Source organism: Sus scrofa, chromosome 8, assembly GCF_054392235.1.
Source record: "Sus scrofa isolate SSC_HxYL_T2T_F1_AM1 chromosome 8, Sscrofa_HxYL_maternal_Yorkshire_Landrace_v2.0, whole genome shotgun sequence".
NCBI classification, from domain to species: Eukaryota; Metazoa; Chordata; class Mammalia; order Artiodactyla; family Suidae; genus Sus; species Sus scrofa.
The window spans coordinates 143,205,706-143,219,750 of NC_139390.1; the positions used below are offsets into that span (position 1 = coordinate 143,205,706).

General features: G+C 42.7%; 1 protein-coding gene across 7 annotated transcripts in view; it reads left to right on the forward strand.

The window, feature by feature from the left end:
• The window catches only part of PRKG2 (protein kinase cGMP-dependent 2), a 99,756-nt gene that overhangs the window by 27,477 nt on the left and 58,234 nt on the right, over positions 1-14,045 (forward strand). For all 7 annotated transcript variants that reach the window (XR_014813506.1, XR_014813507.1, XM_021101892.2 and 4 more), the window contains 3 exons: positions 4,313-4,479; positions 8,996-9,109; positions 10,538-10,643. Coding sequence is in view for 5 of the 7 variants with exons in the window: in XM_021101892.2 (XP_020957551.1) it covers positions 4,313-4,479; positions 8,996-9,109; positions 10,538-10,643 (387 nt within the window). In the remaining 2 variants the exon portion in view is untranslated. The remainder of the gene's footprint in view (positions 1-4,312; positions 4,480-8,995; positions 9,110-10,537; positions 10,644-14,045) is intronic.

Here is a 14,045-nt window from a genome sequence, read left to right on the forward strand (position 1 = left end):
GTGTCTGCGACCTACATACACCACAGCTCTTGGCAACACCAGATCCTTCACCCACAGAGCGAGACCAGGGATTGAACCCACATCCTCGTGGATACTAGTCAGGTTCGTTTCTGCTGAACCACGACAGGAAATCCAAGGACTTTCAAGATCATCCACTGTCTTGTGGTTTCCATTATTTCTCTTGAAGAGTAAGTCCATACTCTTGCTAGCGATTGAAAGGTAATGTGCCTGTTTTCTCCAGCTGCTTTATCGATTTTTCTCTTTGTATTTGGTTTTCTGTAATTTGACTGTGATGGGACTAAATACGGTTTTATATATATGCATATGTGTGACTCTGTTGTTTCTGTAGCCTCATGCATTTTCACTGATTTAAGAAAATTCATGACGATGATACGTTTGTGCGTCGTTTGGGGCCACTTCTTTCCCTTTCTCTGGGGTCCGGACCACACATATGCTCCACTTCTCAACCATGCTTTACGGGTCTCCTGGGTTCTGTTTTGTGTTGTTTTTATTGTTCTATTTTCTATCCTAGATTCTTTCCAGTCTGCTATATGCATATATTCTACCTGCTTATATTTAGTTTCTAATCCTGTGTCTTAGATTTTAAACCCATCTGTTGAGTTCTAAGCTGCAGATATTGTATGTTTCAGTTCTGGAATCTCTATTTGATTTTTTAAAAAGATTCATTTTCTCTGATGACATTTTTCATTTTATCCTTGATTTTCTAAATATATTAGAGTTACATCACAGTTTGTGTTGGATACATATAATTTTTTTATCTACTGTGGATCTGCTTTCATTCAGTCGATCTTTTCTCCTGGTATGTGTGGTAAGTTTTGATATCATGCCAGTGAGTCCTTTTGGAAAAATTGTAGAGAAAATTTGAGTCTGAGATTTTGTAAACATCCTACAGAAAAACTTACTTTTGCTTTTGGCAGGCAATTGAGCAGGGGCAAATCATTTTAGCCAAAATAGGAATGTATGGTTTTAAAGTTGGGTTTCAGTCTTTTTGCCTGCTTTTGGCCAGTCTTTTCTTCTGGATGTCCCATCTGAAATCCTGGGGTGCTAAGCGGGATTCCTTCGTCATGATGTGTCTTGAAAACACTGACTTCGGTCTTCCCAAGCCTTTGAGACTGCCAAAACTCTGCTTCGTGGTGCCTACAAATCAGTAAATGTCTTAAAGAGAAAAGCAAAGGTGGATGTCAAGTTCATGTTCTCCAGCTGATCATCATTCTTCAGGCCGTTGCTATGTTGATAAGTCTCCGGTGCTTTCAGACAGCTTCGTAAATATATATTTCGATGAGCTTTTGTGGCTGTTTTGTGCAAGCAGGGAGCATTGTGCTTACAATGGCTCTAGCCCATCACAGTCACAGGAGGTGTTGCAAAGTCCATCGTCTTGACCACGGCTGTATGTGGCTTCGTGCAGAGAAACCTTAAGACGAGGGGAGTTGCCGTTGTGGCTCAACGGTAATGAATTTGACTAGTGTCCATGAAGACACGGGTTTGATCCCTGGCCTCGGTCAGTGGGTTAAGGATCCGGCATTGCCACGAGCTGTGGTGTAGGCTCGCAGCTACAGCTCTGATTTGACCCCTAGCCGGGGAACTTCCATACGCTGCAGATGTGGCCCTGAAAAGACAAAAAAATAAAAGAAAAATTCAAGACAAGGGCTGCTCCTCCAGGAATTTATGGTCTAGTTTGGAGGAAAAATGCATAGAGACAACCCTTTTCTAATGGTAGAAATACCAGTGTGTTTATGCATTAAGCGGATCTTGAAACTCTTGAGGCCGTGGGCCATGCTTAATTAATTTTTATGTCTTAAGTAAGTGTTTGGTAAATATGAATGAATGGACGTGAAAACAAGTACTGTGGGAGTTTAGGGTAGAGTAAAAAGATTGTGTGTGAGCCACTATCTCAGCAGGGCTGACTAGGTCATAAGGGGTTTCTTGGTAAATTTATAATGTTTGCGGAGGTTGAGGGGACAAGAGGCTAAGTTCAAATCCAAGGAGAAAAGATTTGCAAAGCCGGAAGGAAGAGCGGGAGGCACAGGAGGCAATGAGGATGCCATTCCTTCTGTACCAAAGGATTTAGGGAGGATACCATTTCTTCTGTACCCAAAGTTTTAGAAAGGAGGTCCTAGTTACAGAGAGTGGAGGCCTGTGGTGGGAATAGGGAATATCAGATTGTGGGATGTTGCTTTTCTTCTATGGGCAGAAGCGTTTTCACATGACTTCCATGGAATGTTCATAGAAGTTAAGCCAAAGAAAGAAAGAAGGAGGACATTGAGGTTTGGGAAACATTGATTTAACAGATTTGTTTACTGCAAGATTTCTTTGAACTTTTGAAGCGTGCATGGTGAATTTCCAAAATTGTCTAAACTCAGCACAATTTTGTTTATAAAGGAACCATTGCTGCTGCTGCTTCTTGTTTTTTTTTGGCCACCTCGAGGCATATGGAGTTTCTGGGCCAGGGATCAAATTCAAACCACAGCTGTGACCTACACTGAAGTTGCAGCAGTGCTGGATCCTCAACCCGCTGTGCTGGGCCAGGGATTGATCCTGTGTCCCAGCACTTCCAAGAGGCAGCCGATCCCATTGTGTCCCAGTGGGAACGCCGGAACAACGTTTCTGGAAACATATTTTGGGAAATTGGGATATGTGGGCATTGAGAAACACTTGCTGGATGTTGCACTAGCATGAAAGACCCGGGAAAGCGGGAGCGTTTGCAGCATTGTTCACAGGGCTGCCTCGCAGAAGTTTTTCTCAGTTTGAATGAAGCGTCGGTTTTACTGGATGAAGGAAGAATGCAATCAGGACAAAGTCCGTTTTTTACCAAGATGAATCTGGTAGGATGCTATAGGATGGACTGTAGGGGGAAGAACCTAGGACCTGAAAAACCAAAAAAACAAACAAACAAACAAAAAAACCACTGTTAAAATTACCCAGAACTGAGGGTTTTTTCCTTGGATGTGGTGACATCCTTGGAAATGGAAACTAAAATGGGAGAACAGTGATATCTTGTGAAGAGGATTGATAAGGTTTGATGACAGATTAGATGAAGGAGGAAGGAGCTACTCAGGGTGCTCGGAGTTTGAATGGCGCCGAGGACGACGGAGTCTTTGTCGGAAGAAGGAGTTTCTGTATAAGACCTTGTTCGGTTTTCTTCCTGCAGCCTAGTGATTGCTATGGGCTCATGAAAGCAGGACCTCATTCCGTAACATTTTGCCTTGTGTTTGAGAACTCTCTGTACAGAAAAGATCACAAGTTTTTAAACAGTAAAGCTAGGGATGGGAGCGAGTTTGAAGGAAAAACACAGGAAAACAGCCCTACTTAAACACGCGCGCGCGCACACGCTGAATTCGAGGGAGACCATAAGTGTTGTGCCAAGTTCTGATTAACCTGCAAGGCAACTTTTCTAAAATCCAGCTCAGGATTCTATGATATTTACATATAAAGTATGCCAGTTAGAACACTTGCAATGCATGGTGATGAAGATTAGGTCATTATTTTGAGCCGCTTCTTTTTGAAAAGAAAGTAGAGTATTCTAGGATTGTCGGCGACGGGGCTTCTGATTTGGGGAATGAATGGGCTGTGAGATTGGAAATGTAGGTTCTGTCTAGTCCAGACATGCTGAGAGTCAAAACATAGGCAAACCCCAACTATCAGCATCACCCTCTGTGTCTCATCCAACCTTAGAATTCCCGGGGGCCCAACTTCTCCAGCTCGGAAGAGGCAATGGATGGATGGAATAGTAGCCAGGCAGACTTTAGACTCATAGACTTAGATTTCAGTCCTGGGGAGGAGTAAGTTGCTTCTCAGCGGTTAGTCTACTTATCTATAAAGTAGGAATAGGCATCTCACAGGAGAGTGGTGAGGATTAAATAAGGTGTGAAATAACCAGCACCACAGCAATCAGGCCCATGTGCATACACCAATGAATGAATGTTACGGCCCCTTAGATACACCTGCCTGCCAATCAGATTCGCTTCCATCTGAAGTCACATGGCCATGAGTACTGTGTCAAGGGGTCTCGAAGGATGCTGCATTTGTGATGATGACAATTAAGAGTGATGACAAAACTGATTTAATAAAGAGTACCAGAAAAATATTCAAAAACATTTTCGGAGGATTTACAAGTAACGTATGGTATTTATAAGGATCAAGTGTTGGTGATGCTAGGAAAAAAAAAATTTGTCCTTGCGGGAAAAGTTGTAACTGCATGGGTAGTACTACCAAGAATAAAAATGAAATAAATCTAAAGAACAAAACATGGTTTTCACTAATGGTAACAAACATCTCCTTTCCATTACACCAGTGAGAAGAAGCTCATTACAGATGCTCTTAACAAAAATCAGTTTCTGAAGAGACTGGATCCTCAGCAGATCAAGGACATGGTGGAATGCATGTATGGGAGAAACTTCCAGCAGGGCAGTTACATTATTAAGCAAGGAGAACCCGGAAACCACATCTTCGTGCTGGCAGGTAGGTGTGCCAGATTCTTCCCGTTATCGTATAACATATTTGCCCATTGCTTAATGATTTTTTTGCAAGCATTTATAAAAATGGAAAATTTGTTGTTCTGTGTGTGGAAAACAAAGCAGTTTGAGCTCATTGAGAAACCTCGTTGCTGTCGTCATCATGGTGGGAATAGTTCATCTTTACAGGATGGTTTCTGTATGTCAAGCATCCTATGAGAACTTAATAGATCTCCCTTCACCAGTTCTGTTAGGCGAGCACTACTATCTTCACGTTTCTAATGTAGAATGTCACAGAAAGGTTAAGTAACTTAGCCAAGGCCACACAGCATTAGAGGTGCAGGTAGAAGGCAAATTGAAACAGTCTGATTTGAGAGTCTGTACTTTCAGTCACAGTGCTTCTCACTCAACAGCTACAAAAAGGTGTTTCCAAATATTCAAAATACTGTTGCTTTTGTTGACCTTTTCCCATGTTGCCCAATGGAAAAGAAAACAATTCTTTTTGTGGCTCTGTAAAGTATATTAGTTATATACTGCTGATTTCAAAAGGTAATTTAAGTACATGTAGCCAACAGGCAGATGAAATGGAATACCTTACGAGTAAAACTGGGTGTGTTTAGAGCCGTTTAAATGACTTCCTCCACATATGATGGCTTGAACCTACTTCTGTGCTGGGGAGATCCTAATGGTTAGATAGGCAAGGGACTGATTTCTCAAATGTAGATCAAATGCATCGGTCTTAGAGACGGTTTCAATACTTGTTTTTAGCTATAGAAGCAAGAACTTATCTGAATGGGGCTTATGGTTATTGCATGTCCTGTCACATTCTGAATTTTTTAAGTTTTAGAGGAAAAAGCGAACTGGCTTGCCCAGAGGAAGCGGTACCCTGAGATTTGCTGGGGCCTTCTGTTTGGCATTACCGATCCTGGCAATCTGAGCAATGATTGCTTTTTTACATGATTTTTATTGACGGCCAACTATGGTCAAAGCCCAGTGTTGAGTTCCGAGAGAGACACACGGTGAATGAGACGTGATTCTGTGGGAGGTTACATTCTGGTAAGGGGCACACAGGTTGAGACAGATCCTTGTACAGCGAGGAGGGTGAAAAGAATCACAGGAACCAAGAAACCACGTTACGCGATGCTTTTCTGACTCCTGTTGCCTTGAGGCCTTAGGTGCGGAGCAGAAGTTGCATATCCCAAGTCATACGTGTGTATGATTCCACTCACAGTGTATAAAAGATTATTTTCTATATTTTGATTCTTTAAACATGCCAGTTTCCTAATTACTGGTGTATTATTTGCCATATACATCTTTGTGGATGCCCTTAAAATTAAAGTCATTCCCCAATAATTATTCTACCCAAGAAGTGAATTCTAGTCCTAATTAAGCCAGGCTTCAAGTTTTAGGGACAGTAGCCCAGAGCACACCCCCCCCTCTTTCAGTTTGTCTCTTGGCCATTTCGCTTCTGCTTTAGCAACACTAGAACGCTCCGGCGGAGAAGGTAGGTCCTCAAGTCAACCGATATTTGTGAAACCTGCTGAGAAAGGATGAGAAACTCATGTCAGCTCATCTCGCTCCTTGTCAGCAACTCTGATGAAGGGCTTGGGGAGAGAAGGGTTTGCACAGAAGTCAGCATCAAGGCGGTTACTGCAGTCGGCTGTGGCCCACGAGGAAATGAAAATTGGACAGTCTCGTTTGAATTCATTACAGTGTTATCTAAGAATGGAATTGGGTGACTTAACGGATTGAGCAAATTAGTTTGTTGATTTAAACTCTCCCCTTTATAAAACGCAGCAGGAAGAGTCAACACTAAAAACATATTTGGCTTAAACTTTTGGTATTCCATGTAATTATTCAGTATCGCTCAAGTCCCATGAGCCATAACCAGTTAGGAAAAAAAAAAAACAACTAAAACCAAAAAACTTGAAATGCAGAAAGTCTATGATACCAACGCAACAGGACAATTAAGTGGTTTCAGTGGGATAGAATTTAGTTGTACTGAGAAATGAATAAATTCCGTATCTAATATATAAGATTCAGAGAGAATTCATTCTTCCTAGAATGTAAGTTCTAACAGAGAAAATATCTTTTCTCTCCTGTCTTCCCTGCCTCTCTGGCACCTGTGCCGTTTCCTGGCACAGCAGAAGTATTCAGATCAGATGGGTTGGGTGCACGGGTGGGCACGGAGCGTCGTAGTGGTGACCCGGGAGAAGGAGCGATTAGGTTTTCAAGCGAAAGAGAGCTGGCCGCACGGTTTTCTTCCTCTATGAATATAAGTCTTTTTTTCATATGATTTTGGTTAGGTTCGGTTTTGTTCGCGTTTGTTCGCAGGGAAAGGTGAAGGGAACTACCAGGGCAGAAGAAGTGTGAGGAAGTTGCCCGAAGTTCCGTCTTTCCTCCTCCAAACTTTGCCTTGACAAAGATTAGCACAAGCATTCTGCTTTTTCTTCTTTATGACCTTAGCTTTTAGAGCAGTTTTAGGTTTACCTACAATTAACAGGGAGGAACAGAGCTTTCCCGTGCACCCTCTGCCCCCACACATCCATAGCCCCCCCTTTATCAGTGTCATTCACCAGCAGGTTACTTTCTTTTTTTTTTCAACTGAGGATGAACCCACGTTGATACGTCATAATCACTCAAAGTCCATGCGTGGGGTTGTCCATTCTATAGTTGGGGCAACTGTGTAGTGACATGTATCCATCATTGTAATATCACACAGAGTGTTTTCTCTGCCCAGAAAATTCCCCCTTGCTCTGCCTGTTCATCGCCCACCTCCCTCGGGAGCCACTGATCCTTCCAAGTTCTCGTTGTTTTCTCTTTTCCCAGAGTGTCCTGCAGTTGGAACCACAGAGCGTGTAGCCCCATCAGATTGGCTTCTTTCACGTGGTGATATGCATTTAGCATCCCTCCATATCTTTTCAGGGCTTCTCATCTCATTTCTTCGTAGCCCCGAATAAGGTTTCGCTGTCTGGGTGTCTCAGAGTTGATCCGTTTACCCACCGAAGGGCGTGTTGGTCAGGTCCAGGGTTGGCCATTGTGGATAAGGGCGCTGTAAGCACCTGTGTGCAGGTTTCTCGGCAGACCTGAGTTTTCAGCTCCGTTGGGTAAATACTAAGGAGCACAATGGCTGGATGGCACGGTACAAGTGTTTCTAATTTTGTAAGAAGCCACCCAGTGTTGGCTGTACCGTGTTGCGTCCTCACCAGCAGCGAACGCGCCTTCCGGTTGCTCCGCATCCTCCCCACCGCGTGGTGTCCGGCCGTTGGAATAGGTGTGCGGTCCACGCTCACTCTTGTTTTAATTTGCATTTCCCTGGTAAATGTGACGTGGAAGGTCCTTTCATACGCTCATTTGCCATCTGTGTATCTTCTCTGGTGAGTGTCTGTTAACGTCTTTGGCCTGTTTTTTAATTGGATTGTTTTCTTATTGCTGAGTTTCAAGTGTTCCTTGTATTTTTTGTAAAACGGTCCTTCATCCGATGTATCTTTTGCAAAAATATTTTCTCTAAGTCTGTGGCTTGTCTTTTAATTCTCCTACAGTATTTTTCTCAAGCACTCTTCTTATGGACTTTATTTATTAATTCATTGCAATAAATGAGGGGTTAGGCAACAACAAGACATATGGTGAAGTAGCTTATCCAGGGTGTACAGCCCTACAGCCAGAGGCAGGCAGGGTCGTGCAGCCCTACAGTCAGAGGCAGGCAGGGTCCCTACAGTCCGACCAGACAGGGTTGTGCAGCCCTACAGCTGGAGGCAGGCAGGGTCATACAGCCCTACAGTCGGAGGCAGGCAGGGTCATGCAGCCCTACAGTCAGAGGCAGGCAGGGTCCCTACAGTCCGACCAGACAGGGTTGTGCAGCCCTACAGCTGGAGGCAGGCAGGGTCATACAGCCCTACAGCCGGAGGCAGGCAGGGACGTGCAGCCCTACAGTCGGAGGCAGGCAGGGTCGTGCAGCCCTACAGTCGGAGGCAGGCAGGGTCGTGCAGCCCTACAGTCCACCTCTCAATTCTGACACGTTAGACCTTCTGCCAGTGTGAACAGCTGAGCCGTGTTTTCAGGACATGCCGTGGTTGTTACATTCTTTGTTTAAGAGAAATAGCTTCATGTGTTACATTTTTCACGGGATAAAATGAATTTTCAATAACATACTTGCCATCCACTGCTTCAGGGAAAGAGCTTTGTAGCAATTCTAATATTAACAACTCTAATGCTTACTCTGTGTGCTGGGTTGTTCTGTGAGCCCCACCTACTGTAGCATATTTACGTCTTAGGATTGTGTGAAGTAAATGCTGTCAGCACGGCCCCTGTTATTGATAAGGAGCCCAGGCAGAGCGGGTGACTCTCAAGGCAAAGCAGCTAAAAAGCGTGGGCTTCAGTCTGAACTCTTAACCGCTTTATGGTGATGGGAACCTCAAGATAACTGCGTGCTTTGTGTACCTTCTGAGTGTTTGGTTTTTTTACTTTATGGAATCCAGGTGGATTTTGATTATTTTTGTTTTGTTTTGCATTTTACTTGATAGAGGGTCGGCTGGAGGTGTTCCAAGGGGAGAAATTGCTCTCATCCATTCCTATGTGGACAACGTTTGGGGAACTTGCCATTTTATACAACTGCACAAGGACAGCCTCTGTGAAAGGTGACAGCAATGGCATGGTGTATTTTCACTTGTTACGCAGTGTTAAAGAGAAGCTAAGTTGTTATTCCATCCTGAGTCTTTTTGTCTCTCATCATGTCCCAAATGCCCTTATTAATAGAAATGCTACGCTTATAAAAAGATTTATATTGAGGCTCTTGTTTAAATGATTCGGGTTTAAAAACCCTTTCCATCAGATACCTGTAGATAAAATATGAATATGGCTTTAAACAGAATTGATTTCCGTATTTGCTTTAGTGGCTACTTCATTTTTTTACTACATAGAAATATGTCTTTGGTTCATTCAGAATGTTGGCTTTTTATTCCTCCATGAGGTTCTGACTATATTATAAATCAAATTAATTAAACCAATAGAATGTAAAAATACCAAAAGGTATGAATTAATGAGCATTTTCATGAGTGACTTTTGGGATTAGTTCAGTTGCCTCTCCTTTAGGTTCTTGCTTTTATTGACTTTATTCACGGTAATATTGGGTTTTCTTCTGAATTACTTGATCGGTGTTTCTCAGGGTTTGGGACTGGGTTACATGCATCACTATTTTTACAGTATTTGATAAAAATGCAGATTCTGAGACCCCCACCTTGAATAATCTCTGGTGTCAGGGCTCAGGGGTCTCTTTCTAATAAGAATGTCAAGATAATTCTAATTCTCCCTAAAGTTTAATAAACCAGAGATTTGGATTTTGATCTCTTTTATAGGCTTTTATCACTCCTTTAAAAAAAATCTCACTACTGTGATTTCGTATAGATTTTTTAAGAGCTGCTACTTCTCTTCCTTTTTAGATTTCATTCTTATTTTTAATAACTTCCCTATGATAAATTGTCTCAAAAACCGTCTTGCATAATATCTTTGAAAATTATTTTATATATTTTACATAAACGTAACCATAGAGATTTTTAAAATATATTGGCTCTCATTGGCAGCAGTGTCTAAACAACATAAAAAGTCATGAAAACACACACACACACGCACACGCACACACACACGCACACACACCCCCTCACAGAGCGTTCACTTTCAATTATCTGCTTGTGAATTCTTCATTCTCTGGATTAGTTACAGGCTGGCTGGCTTTCCATTGTGTAACAGCACAAATCTGAAATATATCCTGATGCTGTAGTGTGTAATTAAGAATTTCAAATAATTTTAATATTATCCTAAGCAAAACAAATTAGAAAGGAAATCTTGCTGCTCGCTTCCAAATCATGGTTCATTTCAAAGCCAAAAATGACGTTATCAAATTACCTCTTTATATCTCTGCTTCCTTCCATTTGCATGCTTAAATAACGCATTTTCCGAGAAGTATCATTTTATGAGAGTACGTGAAAATTTTATTGATTAACATTTGGAATGTCTCCTTAATGTTAAGAACTAAACAGTATTTTATTATTTTCTTGATTTTTCGGAAGCTATTACCAATGTTAAAACATGGGCACTAGATCGGGAAGTATTCCAGAACATAATGAGAAGAACAGCTCAAGCTAGAGATGAACAGTACAGAAATTTCCTCAGAAGGTAAGAGAAACGTGAGAGCCGAAGGTGGTAGAGCCATATTGTGGATGTGACGGTTTTTATCAGAGGAATTATTTTCCTATAGCTTTTCCTATTCAAGCATTTCTCATATGATTAAACCAAAGAAACAAAAGTATTCTCTTGTAGTAAATGCCACTGTATATAAAAAATCATGTGTTTTTTTAAAAATTTTATTGGAGTATAGTTGACTTACAATGTATTAGCTTCAGGTGTACAGAAAAGTGAATCAGCTTCATATATGTATGTGCATATATAATATCCATATATGCCCAACCCCTAGTCATTCTCGTTTTTCCCATACAGGTTGTTACAAAATACTCAGTAGCTTTCACCGCTCTATACTGCACGTCCTTGCCAGTTGTTATACGTAGGGTGCATATATGCCAATCCCGTTCCCCTAATTTATTCCTCCCTGCAAGGTTCCCCTTTGGTAACTGTAAGTTTGATTCCAAAATCTGTGAGTTTGTTTCTGTTTTATAAACAAGTTCTTTCGTGTCATTTTTATTGTATTCCACGTATAAGTGGTATCAGATGGTATTTGTCTTTCTCTGCCTGACTTACTTCACGGAGTGGGATAATCTCTAGGTCATCCATGATGCTGCAAATGGCATTATTTCATTCTTTCATGACTGAGTGATCCTATGTACATGTACCACATCTTCTTTATCCGTTTCTCTGTGGATGGACATAAGGTTGCTTCTGTGTCTTGGCTATTGTAAATGATACTGAAGTGAACACTGGGTGCGTGTATCTTTTCAAATTATGATTTTCTCTGGATACATACCCAGGAGTGGGATTGCTGGATCATATGTTCGGTCTATATTTAGTTTTTTAATGGTGGTTGCACCAAATTTACGTTCCACTGACAGTGCCAGAACTTTTCTCCACACCCTCTCCAGCATTTATGGTTTGTAGGTTTTTTGATGATGAAAAATCTTTTTTTATTCCCAGTTGGACTTGTTCACTGGTTTGTTTCTTTTGCTAATTTTTCCCTTTTATAGATGGAGTCATGTATAATAAAGGTGTGCAAAAAATCCTAAAATATTCACTTGGTTGCTCAATTGAGTTTGAAAGAGGTCCTGTAATTTCAAAGTGAGTAGCAGAAAATAATCTATGGATGCTTTTATTAAGGACAACGTTAAATTCAATTTATTTTACTACCTTTCTTTGCTTTACCAGAAATATTTTTTCATTAGCATAGCCACACCACCTTCCAGGTTGCTATTATTTGTAGCAAATTAACTTGCCAAAAGCATTATTACGCTGGCCATGGTGGCATGGATCCTTGAAACATACACATTTTGTCAGCTCTTCTGAACCCCCAACAGCTCGGATGCATCACCTTATAGAAAAACAACTACCTGTGTAACCAAAAAGTCAGCTACACAGTCACAATTTTTATGGGAAGTATAAGGTCCTCATTTAATGATTTCTGTGTCTTTTGTCAGAGGTTTGACAGTGTCTGAAGCTGCAATACATCCTGTAAAGAAAGACAGCATGCTAATAACAGTAAAATATCCTATCGTCTCCAAAAATGAAGTCTAAGCTCTTTTTGAAGTATAGCGATTGTGTCTTGCATGACTGGCCTGCAAGGTCCGTGACTCTGGGCTGCGCAGCGCCCGGCGTGTCGTGGGGACTCGGTGGATGCTGAAGGAAGGCGCGTCGGGGGCATATGCTTTGCTCTCCCGGGCGCTTAGCGACTCCGGCGGAGAGCGGCACTAGGGACAAGCAGGTCACTTCTGTAGGCCGTCGGCGCTGCAGCCATCCTCTTGCGGGGTCCCCCTGCGTACAGGTGGTCTCAGAATCCAGCGCCTGAGAATCGTAGGTCAGCATTTAGGCGAACGAGCCGTTCTTCTCCGAGGCCAGGAGTGGCCGTGGGTGAAGAAACGCGTGCCCGTGGGTCGCGTCGGGTAGGGACACCATCTGAAGCGGTGGGCACAGCGGTTCCTTCCCTCGGAGTCTGCTGGGTTCCGCCTTTGCGGAAAGAGCTCAGAGAACTTGCTGGGACCCGGTCCTTCCTTCCTTCCTTTTGTGACTCGTTCTCGCATTCATTCAACACACACTGAGGGCCAGGCGGTGGACAGTAGGGACTCAGCGGTGAGCAGGATAGAGCCCGTCTCTGCGTTCGGGGAGGGAGACGGACAAGAAGCTGTTTCCGCAGATCAGGTTCCTCCCGAGCCCCAGAGGTGAGCGGCTTACGGGAGAGAATTTTCCCTACCACGATAGACCCCAGTCTGGACCAGAGTAGAATTTTCATCGCGGGCACGTGATAGTCACTTAAAGCAAAGGGGTAGAAAGTAGTCCCTCGCCGTACATGTCACTGACTACCCGAAAGGTCTGGTAGCCTTTTTACCTTTTCACTGATGAGGAGACCTCACAGAGAAACACATTTCTCTTTGTTTCATAAGGCACGGTAAGCTCTTTCTTGTTCCACTGCATCTTTTTTATGACGAAGTCTGCGAGGTGTTAAAAGACCCGTGGTGCACATGCAAGTTATAAAACACAGTAACACACGAGTGCCATCAAGTGCCAGCCCCGCCCGAGTAGGAAGTTAGCACGTGCGCCCCGCGTCGCTTCCGAGCCTTCTTTGGGCCCCTCCTCTCCTCGGAGTCATCTCTACTCAGAGACACGAGTCATCATCACCGTGGTTTTCTGTATTATTTTGCCTGTAGCATGATTTAGCTTATTTTGGAACTTTACAAAATGAATGTCATTTTTGCAACTCCGTTTTTTTTTTTTTTTTCACTCAATACGTTTCTGTAAGGTTCCTCTACTTTGTCCGTCCAGTCGTCTCTGCTGTTGGAGAGCTCTGCTCCCTGACTCAACCACAGGGCGTGCACCTGCTCTCCCTTTGGGGGTGTTCCAATGCTTTGCAACTGCAGGTGGCTCAGATGCAGACAGTCTTACACGTGGCTCCCGGCTCCATGCCTCCCGGCGCAGAGGTGCGAGGATCAGTCTAGACTCTCTTTTCCAAAAATCAGATCCAACCAGCTATTTATAGAGGAGCATCCTCTTTCCTTAGGGATGTCGGATTTTAGATGGTACGAGAGAAGGGTCTATCTTACAGAAATTGTATCAACAGCCCTGTGTGAAAATGGGTCAAGTGGAAGAGAAACTTCTCTCCAAGAACAGAGTAATCACATTGACTAGTGAACTGGACTGAGTGGAATTTCTGATTTTTTTCAAATACCTTACTTGAAATACATGATTTTTAATATATAAAAGGTAGCAGTATTCTATTGCAGTCTCTGTGTACTGTTAGTATCTGTAAGAATGTTCCTGTCACGCCTCTGGCCAGCATTCGCGTTAGAAGACAGTACAGCGTGCCTAAGAATCTGAGAGATTTCCATGCTAATTCCTACATTCCCCTTGGACTCGGTCTTT